General features: G+C 42.2%; 1 protein-coding gene across 1 annotated transcript; it reads right to left on the reverse strand.

The window, feature by feature from the left end:
- Positions 1 to 1264: 1264 nt before the first annotated feature.
- Positions 1265 to 1943, reverse strand: cdca9 (cell division cycle associated 9). Its single transcript, XM_056279772.1, is given in 2 exon segments — positions 1265 to 1491; positions 1580 to 1943. Coding segments are annotated over 2 exon segments (591 nt in total).
- Positions 1944 to 10564: the final 8621 nt, after the last annotated feature.

Below are 10564 nucleotides of genomic sequence, written 5' to 3' on the forward strand. Positions count from 1 at the left end.
GCTTGTGTCATAGAACTGCTTATTATCTTAAGTTGTTGTTTACCTCATTTTGCTTGCAAGACCCTGCATTGTGTTTTCTTGCAGCTACGTTTGTAGAACAGATGTCCAAGAGTAAAACATCTCCAGGGTGGAGGTAGGAAACTAGAGATTTCTAATTTGAATACAAAACCGTGGAAACTCAAGTGCGGAGCGTAGCTGAGAGGGGTAAGCTCGGTTGCATGCTTGTGGTACCTAGAGCAAAGGAGTAAGGTCTGCACACTGAAATGCTCCCAAAAACTAATTTATTCAGCAAGGTTTCGATCAGTCAGATCTTCCTCAGGCAAAAAAAAAAAAAAGGTTTTTTGGGAGCATTTCAGTGTGCAGACTTTACTCCTTTGTTCTAGTTTTGCTATTTTTGTCTTGCACCTTAATAATGTTTTCTGTATGTGCGCATACTTGGTTCTTCTTCTGTTGCTTGTAGTACCTGGTAAGAGATCGACGGCACAGTCGTACGGGCAGTGAGTCTCACAAAAGATCAGCGTGATCGACTTGTGAGATTAGTCTGGCACATACCTTCAATTGTACCGCGCAAATAAAGCCGTGGCCCAGGGTCCGCGATGGTGTGGCGGTCTAAGCATTGGCTTTGTTGTCGATGTAGTTGCCCACTGGGGACCGGGGTTCGCGCCCCGGTCTCGTCAGATCCGACGATGGCCGGACTTGATGAAGCAGCAATATTGGCAGCGCTGTCTTCGGGAGGGGGGCGGAGTTGGCTTGTGTTCGTCATATGAATGCGTCTCTGGGTGTGTGGGGGAAAAGCAGTGGTTCGGCCTGGATTCACCTTGTCACAAAAGTGGCGAGGCGGCTCCTTCGAGACTGCCGGCCGGAGAGGTGCAGTTGGCGAACGCACGCAGAACGAGGGTGGGTGTTTGAATTAAAATAGGGATCGATTGGCCACTAAAGTGGGAGAAAAGGGGGAAAATCGGAAATAAAATAAAAGATAAATAAATAAAAAATAAAGCCGTGACCCTGAAGATCTTACATTGGCATTAAAACCCTTTCCATACCAGAGATCCATTTGAAATTAAACAGTGCGTTGCAGTTTTATCAGAACATTCCCCAATGCTGAACAAATTATATTATTATATTATATATAATAATATTATGTGATTGAACCTTAGTTTCTTTTTTTTCCCAGAGGAAAGCAAATAATCTTTATTATTAAACTTTTAAAATTGTAGTAAACTATACATGGGGAACACACTTTAGAGGTGATGCCTTTGTATTTTTATTCTTCACCGTTGACTTTGGCCTTGCTGGTGAGATAATCCATCAGCCTCATGAGCTCCTGGATCTGGTGAAAGGCAACACCATCCAGCAGTTTGAAGTCAATGTTATCGTTGGTCTCCTCAGAAAAGCAGAACATCTGTCCCTCAGATGTGGTTATAGTGACATGTGGAGCACATCCAGCCACGGAGCAGGACAGATCACCAGAAGAGACTTTCAGTGCTGTTGCTGCAAGCAAATGTTCTGGTCCTCTTTTGTCTTCTCCGTCCCTTGGTGGGCTTGGTGGAGAGCTTTTGAGCTTGGAGGAGCTGCTGGCTGAGTGCATCATCAGATAGTTTCTCTTTTCTACTGGGCACCCTCCTCAGGGGTTGATATATGTCACGGGTCTCCCTATTCATGGCTATGGAGACGTCACTGGCTAAAGTAATGATTATTATTTCCCCCATGCGTGTGTTTTGCAGAGAAGGTGGCATCTCCAATAGTTCCACTTTGAAAACCTAATCCACCATCGCCAACATGTTCTCCATCCTGGCCTCCATCTCATTTGCTCCTTCTTGAGCTTCTTTGTTAAACTGCTGGATGAACAGAGTGCATCTGTTTTGCCGGGGGTTCACGCTGACTTGTTCTTTGGTCAGTGCATTTTTGGAGAGGACTGAGTTTTTTGCGTGTTTCTGCAGCATCCTCCGTCCTCTTGTGCACAGGTCTCACACAGGTCATGACTGAACCTAGTTTCAGCTACTGAAGTTGTGGTACCTGCTAGCTTGGTACGCCATATCTGCTTGTTAACTGTAACAGTTTTGCTCCCTTCAAACTTGCCGCTAACTGCCTCCCTCTTTCGCAATTAGTTGTTTCGGTGAGGATGTAAAATGCTATGGTCCATATCATTCTTCCTAGACAAGTCCAGTAGTGTCCAATAGTAACTATTAAAATGAGTAACTACAAAGATGTTCATGATTTTGATATTTGTGGGTTGTTATAATCCCTTAGGATTATAGCTTTAAGTAACGGTGAGCTAAAAACTTTAAGAAAAATAATTTCACTTGATTTCTTGTAGTGTTTCTGTTGGAGTCTAAGATGAGAAATACATATTTTTTTTGGCCATACAAGACTTTTTCTTAAAATAAAAAACACACTTTTTTATGTGGCAAGGCACAAACCATTCCTCAAACAGATTCAGAACCTTTGTTGTGAAGAATTGAATAACTGGCGCATGAACAAAAACAGATGAAGATGAAAAAGCGGAGTGCACGAGGCCAAATAATACAATGAAAATGAGACGGGTTTCACACAAGACTCCGAGGCTGGAACATCCCTATCCCATCGGGTGTGCGACTGAAGCAGATGGATGGTTCATAAAATAGATGGAGGACAGGCCTGGGCTCTTCTGCTGGTTGAACCCTCTGTTCCTCCCTCATTAGAGTACTCACTCAAGAAGCTGTAAGGAGGGTTTGCAAGACTTGAAAATGACCCCCTCCTGTTGGGAGCATATCGCTGAAAAAGATTTTTTTTCCCTTCGTTATGAAACGCAGGCAGACCGTGCCCAGTCATGTGTGTGTATGTGGAGTGTGTCTTTCAGTATATGTTCTTTAGAAGGAGAAACAACATTAAAAAAAGATAGCGAGACTGTTGGGCTTGTTAAAGTATAGATTGCTGTTGATGCCATAATTGTAAAGTAAGATTCCTTGGCTTGTTGCCCACTCCATCCTTCATGAGCTCCACTGAAGTCAAAAGGTTTTGCCTTTTGCTTCTGTGTATTTGTGTGTGTGCGCATGCCTGTGTGTGTGTGTGTGTGTGTGTGTGTGTGCAGTTGCATGTGAATCTTTATTAGACAGGGTGAATAGGATTTGAAAGCTCCGCTGACGTTGCACATCCCCAAATGCAACCTGACATTTTGCTTGCTATATGACTTAACACCATAACCTCGCAGTTTGCATGAGGGAAAGCTTTCCACTCTTGACATTTGCGTCATCCTGCATGTTTTACGTGCAAGCATATTTCAACATTTGCATGTATGCTGTGTTTGTGTGTGTGTGTGTGGGCGTGTGTGTGCATTTGCACACCTGTATATGTATCTGTCTGTGTATGATAGATGATTTGAAGTTCACAGGTGAGTGTAGAATGACTCAGCTAGACGACATATTATGATTGGAGGTCCTTCCTTTGCCCTCTAAAAATTTGTCAATCTACAGTGTTTATGAGTGTGCATAACTCAAGTGTCAATTAAGGCAATTCCGGAAGGCACGGGTGCCGCCTGCTCCCTCAAGCTTGATACGGGGAGAGCAGGCAGTGTCCACACTGACTTGGCTTTTCTAATTCACTCAAACAGCTCTCAGTTTTTACATATTTTGAAAATAACTCAACTGAGAGATGCAGATTCCCTAATATGCTCACATTGCTGAGGCTTTGTCTAGGTACCCAACACAGATGGACAAACAATAGTCCCTCATGCAGGGACTCTGCCAGCGTAGCCACCACATAGCCACCACAGAATCCACATAGCCACCACAGAATCAAGTATTTTCTTGCACATTATATGTTCCCATTTACCGCAGATATAAAAAGAGCGTGACAGTGACAGAAATTATTACCTCTGCAGGTTTGACCAGAATTCAGGAGGGCACTTCATTTACAATTTTCTACATCTGTGTCTGTATGGAAGTAATGTGTTGTGGCCTACATTTTTCAGTAACGTGACGGCGATGGTAATGTTGTGATGATGATGATGATAATGATGTTGTTGAAAGTGGCATTCATCATTCTGCACACACACGCACACACACACATTTTTGTCTCCATTTTTCCTCCCACCTTTCTCCCCACCCCGCTTCTGTCATTTTGCAGTGAGCGATGCTGTTTTAAGCGGTATTGTGCCGCTGGTAAAGCCTGAGTGTTATGTCAAGGAGGCTGCTGTCTTTTGCTTCAAACCTCTGAGCCATGCAAATAATTGTGTTCCTGAGTTATGTCCCATGCATTTTTCATACAGGGGTTTGACTGCAAGGGGAAGAGCTAAAGGTGTTTTTTTTTCCTTCCCTCAAATCCTTCCTCTTCATCACCTTATCTTCCACCACCTTGCCCCCTCCAAATTCACCTTCTGCTCATCCCTCCTCATGCACATTTTCTATCCTCTATCGTTGAAATCAATGGAATTGATTCTCCTGGGGTTAATGGATTTTTCTGCCAAGGTGAGGAGGATGCACTTTAATCATGGCACATCTTAAATATTTTATCAGGGGTAGCCAAGGGTCCAGAGCTGGAGCTGGCAATGTAGGGGAAGAGATGATATGAAAGAGGTTCACTCTACATCTCAGCACTTTGGTGCGACCATGGGCCAAATGTTGCACATCCCAGAACAGCATACATACTAAAACAGCAAAATGGTACTCAGTGGCTGCTTTTCATGAGAAATGGATGACTAACAGCAGGTTCTTTTGTGTCTGACTCTGAAGAGAGCCGCAGAGTGCTGTATCCATCTGTCTCCATCTATCCGTTTGGATGCAAGAACAGACATCGACCTGAGTGCTCATGGTTTAGATATTTGACAGATAGAAGACATGGATGTCTTCACGATTACAACTTTATAGTGATGAGTCCATTCTTTCCTATGATAAAATGGGGGTAAAAAGGTCTACAAGCAAAGGATGGGGCTGAAGTGTTTAGAAATGGTCAAATAGTGCCCTTTGAAATATTGAATTTCACTTTTATTTTGAGGTAAAATAATAAAACCATAAGAGCAAACAAAAAGTGCATTGCCCAAAATAGGAAAAAACAGGGCCTTTTTGGGCACAACCTTTTGTGTTTGCTTGATTTACAAAGCTAGTGGTTTCCCTTATATGTCACGCCTATATAGAATTTGTAATCCTGTGCATTACCACTGATGGATTTATCGGTCTTTAAAGGAACAGGTCACCCTAAAAACAAAATTGCATGTTTTTTCTCTTACCTGTGGTGCTATTAACCATCTAGATCATTTTGGTGTGAGTTGCCGAGTTTTGGGGTTATCGGCCATAGAGACGTCTGCCTTCTCTCGAATACAATGGGAATGGATGGTGCTCAGCTTGTGTTGCTCAAAGCGCCAAAAACATAGATTAGAAAAACTCAACAGCAATGTCTCTTTCCAGAAATCATGACCCAGTTACTCAAGATAATCCACAGACCTTGTTGTGAGCAGTTTCATGTAGGAACTATTTTCTTAGACCAGTGTCATCAATGTGAACATTAAAATCACCCAGGTGGAGAACGGAAGGTGAGATGGCATATAGCTGGGTCAGAAAATCAGGGAAGTTAGAGAGAAAGAAGGGGTTTGGTTTGGGCGGGGGGGGGGGGGTCAGATAATAGCAGTGACCAATGGAGGGGGACCAGAGAGTTTGAAGGCAAGTGTTTGAAAGAATGAGCGGCAGTAATGGAAATGGTGGTTGTTTAAATGCCCTTCCTGTAAACAGCAGCAACACCACCTCCCCACCATTCAAGACGATGTTTATGTGAATCCTGCAGGTGTGGTCTGGTTTGGTGAGAAATAGTCAAGGGGTTTATGTCAAGTTTCAGTGAGACAGAGGGAATCAAAGTTTCTGTCAGTTATACATTCATTCGAAATGAGGCTTTTGTTATTCAGTAAATGTGTGTTGAGCAAACCCAGTTGCACATGATGTTGCTTTATGATAGGTGGTGAGGTCTGAGGAAGGGGACAGAGATTGGACTGAGTCACGAGTCATTTGTTGTGGTGACGGTGAGGGCAATGATGTCTGTTGGTAATACCATCAGGAATGGGAAGAAGTCAAACAGTGAGCATACCACAAGGGAAAGCTGGTGTGAGTGAAGGATGCGACAGTCATTGTGGGCAAAGGGGAAGAAGAGTACACCACACGTGTGATGTAAATCGTCATGTTTGAGGGAAAGAACAGCGTACGGCAAATTAATAGTAAGCATGTGACTACCTAGCATGTTTAGGTGAAGACCGTCTCTTCTATACAGAGAGGAGCACTCTCAGAAAAAGTCAAAGTTTTGAATAAAACCAGTGTGTGCTATACTCATGGGCTGGAGCCAGGTATGAAGGTTGAGAATCCTGCTAAAAGGTCCCACACCAGGACCCAGTGTGGGGATTGGGCCAGACATAAAAGTGGTTTTTCCACAGTTGTTGAGGAGATTAAAACGACAGATAAACTTGCCTTTTGTCAGCTCAGACTGCTAACAGGCAGTGTCATGGAGCCGCCGTGGACTATTACTCTCACAACTGTTGGAAATGAATCAAGGAGTCCTGGGAGTTTCTCCCGGATGTCAGGAGTGGTGGCTCCAGGAAGCAGTGTGTGCCCGCTTTAATGAAACGGATGTTTTGGACTATGGAGTCCCCAATGATCAAGGTGGTGATGGTGGTGGGGGTGGGGTGTGTGTGTGTGTGACTGATTGACAGCGCTGCCAAGGACAGTCTTGGGAGGGAATGAATGTTGTTGGCCTGAGGAAGTGGCATTGGGACTTGGAGTAACCAACCTGCCCAAACGCTCATTTCAGATTATCACTCAATTTAGCCAATAGCTTACATGTATGTGAAGCTCTATAGTAATTGTAGTCATGTCAACGATATAATTCTGATAGGAGTTCATCAACTCTCACCACCAACAACCCATTTACACGTTCTAATTATTATCTCCATGGGTGAAATGGGGAAAGTGGCAGTTTGAACTAACTCCAGCTGCTAAAATGATTGTGTACTCACTAGTAGTGAAACAAAACTGAATGCCGTCAAAATATGCTCTAATTAGCCTTGTAATACTTTGAAGGATCTGAAAGAAATCAAATGCCTTCCATAAATGATTATGTGGCATAGATCCAAAGGCATTCACAAGGTCCAAAAATACTACATGGAGATCTTTTCTCTCCCTCCTGCCTACCTGAATTTGGTGCCAAATCATAATTGTGTGCTCTAAACACCCTGAGAAACCTGGAATTACTGCTTTCTGTACCAAGCTGTCAGTCACCCTATTTGCCTTTAAATTTGCTGCCAACCTCCATGCCACTACACTAAAGAAGACCTTCCCTTATTTATTAACAAGACAATTAGGCTGAAACTGCCCAATTCTTGCTGTATCAATCTTTTTTGGTATGAAACAACCTCTCTAAAAACCCTTGGAATAACTTAATTTTCCAATACAACCATTAACGTCCATAAATATATCATACATTTGTGTATTTCAGCTTTCGGGGCGGGGTGCAACTGCAGACCCAGTGCTTCACTTCAGTGGTTCGTATATTTTTAATCTTGTCTAGGGTGTTGATGTGTCTAACCTCTTGAGAATAAAGGAGCAATCACAGTTTCTGAATATGAAACTTCATAATGTTTGGATTGTGAATTACATTGCGCTACTGTTTTGGGCGAGTGGTGTCTCAACCAGTAGACATGATGCCACACTTACCTATAACAGAGATCAGATGTTGACGCTTCAAGCTCAAGCCAGGAGTTTCAAACACCACATTCCCATGGACTGTATAGAGATCTTGAGACACAAATGGTGGAGAAAATCACCAAAAACAAAACTAAAAAGAGGTTGAAGATGAGATGTGCGCGAGAGATCAGGAAGACTCAGCTCCAAATTTCTGCTCCATACCATCACACAATCAAATGTGCCATCTCTCAACAACAAAACTTAGGAGTTAAGTGACCTACGAAACAGACGAACTGTGTAATCTCATCTGCCTAATGGAGACATGGTTAAAACCAGAAACAAGTCTTCGTTGATGGCTATACAATGATAAGGGCAGACAGAGATGAGCACCTGTCAAAGAAATGGATCAGTGGAGGACTATGTAGTATGTATATTTATGGACAACAAATGGGTGCACATTCACAAACACATTTGCACCCTGATTTCGAAATTCTGACAGTATCATTCAGGCTTTTTATCTGCCACGGGAGTTTGGGCAGATAACAATCATCCTGACGTATGTACCTGGACCAAAACACAAAGAGGCCAAAGGTAGCTGAAAGCTATAGCGCTGCACTTTCACGCTCATTTGATCTGCCAGTGTTCATTCTCGGGGACTATAACAACTGTGATCTAGCCCACCACCTTCCTACGCTTCATCAATACATTGATTGTCCGATGAGATGCATGAGAATTCTTGATCGGTGTTTTGGCAACATACCAGATGAGCACTGTGTCATGCGCCAGTCCGATCATAATGTTATCCACCTGCTCCCAAAATACAGAGCTAAAGTAAAGCAAAAGCAACTTATAATTAAGGACATTCAGCTGTGGGATGCAAGGAGTGAGGAGATGCTGCAGGATTGCTTTGAAAATGCAGACTGGCAAATGTTTTACGATTACTGTAGTGATACTGATGAACTAACAGAGACTATAACTGAATACACAAAATTTTGTGACGCTAATATACCTACCAAAAAAACCATTAGAGTGTACCCTAATAACAAAACAGAGGCTTCTGCAGAAATATGACAGTGTATTAAGGAGAGGAGAACTGCTTTTATTAATTGGGATGTGGCCCCAGTTAATTCAAAGAGAAAGGAATTAAGATCAATTTTAAAGAAGAAGAGAATGAAATATAAAGAAAAGGTAGAGAGTCAGCTCTGTTCCAGTAATGCCAGAGAAGCCTGGAATGGATTCAATGTTATGATGGGTAGGCAGGGGGAAAACAAGATGTTCCACTAAATAAAGATGTATCTTTTGCTAATGACCTGAATCATTTTTATTCCAGATTTGATAACTCCCCCTGCTTTAATTTTAATGATAATGATAACTTTAACATATTCACCAACACCACTTATCAATCCACAGTTGTACTGTCAGAGGCAGAAATAGCAGCCAGCCTAGCTAGAATCAAACCTAGTAAAGCACCTGGACCTGGTGGATTAAGTGGTAGGGCGATTAGATTGTGTAGCGTTCAGCTCACAGTAGTTTTTATGAAATTGTTCCAGCTTTTATTGAATGAACATTCTGTTCCCAAAACATGGAAACCTTCCAATATCATTCCTGTCCCTAAGAAGCCCATATCAACAGAGCTCAATAATTTTTGACCAGTTGTGCTGACCAGCATCCTATGTAATTGACTGGAGAAGGTCATAGTCATTCATCTTTTAACATCTCTCAGTGAATGGATTTGATCCATTTCTGTTTGCATACAAAAAGGGCTGAGGTACTGGAGATGCAACATTGACACTTATAAATACTGTCAGTAAACATCTACAGCAGTATGAGTTATGTCAGACCTATACCTATAGATTGTAGTTCAGTTTTTAAATTGTATGCAGAAATATACTCTGATTAAAAGGCTTTGTGGCATTAACACCCAACAGCCACGTTATACAGTGGACTAAAGAGTTCCTCACAGATCAACCACAGAGATTGAGGTGCAGTGGCATTACCTCTGATACAGTATCCTGAATACAGCAGCACCTCAAGGCTGTGTGCTCTCACTTGTTCGTTTTCCCTATACACTAATGAAATGGAAATTATGAATTCAACCTGCCAATTGTATAAATATGCTGATGACATGGTGCTAGTCGGTCTTGTGCAGACGGGACAGTTAATTGGGTCTACATATCTCCACCATATTGGTGCGCTTACTAAGTGGAGTGAAGACAGACAGTGCCCTTTTTTATTAATGAAAGTAAGACTAAGGAGCTGGGTATTGCAAGTCACCACAATGCCTGTCGTTACTTTCCACCCGATTTGATTAATGATCAGACTGTTGAAGCACTACAGGAGTTTAAATATTTAGGAACCTTTTTTGAACACACTAAGTTTTACAGCCAACATAGAATACATTTTTAATAAAGAAATGCAGCGCTTGTATCTGATGAGGAAATTAGATTCATATATGAACAACAGAATGTTTACAGAAGCCTAGTTGAAAGTGATTTAATTTTTCATATGTATACAAGGTATGGGCACCTGGGGGCTAAGAACAAAAATAGACTGTCCAGAATTACAAACACAGCCAGTAAAATTATTGGGAAAGAGCAAAAACAACTGGAATGCATATATAAAATGCAGGTGAAACAGAAAGCCTGTTACAGACAGGGCATGAAAGTGTTTTCCTCTCAATATCCTTTGTCATAGTGGGCCAAAACACAATGTCTCTGGCTTGGCGTTTTGTTGACTCTGTCCCGGGGTGGCCTCCATGTAGGATTGTGATTTAGTCCCTTTCCAGCGATTTGGGGATTACTGCCTTTGGGCCTTTCATAACGATGCTATCTTCAATTGTGAGCTCATCCTTGAATGTAAAGTACTGACGAACATCTGCTGGCAGTTTGAACTCCTTTCTAGGCCATCCATGGATGAATGAGAACATT

This window comes from Lampris incognitus, chromosome 5 (assembly GCF_029633865.1).
Source record: "Lampris incognitus isolate fLamInc1 chromosome 5, fLamInc1.hap2, whole genome shotgun sequence".
Taxonomy (NCBI): domain Eukaryota; kingdom Metazoa; phylum Chordata; class Actinopteri; order Lampriformes; family Lampridae; genus Lampris; species Lampris incognitus.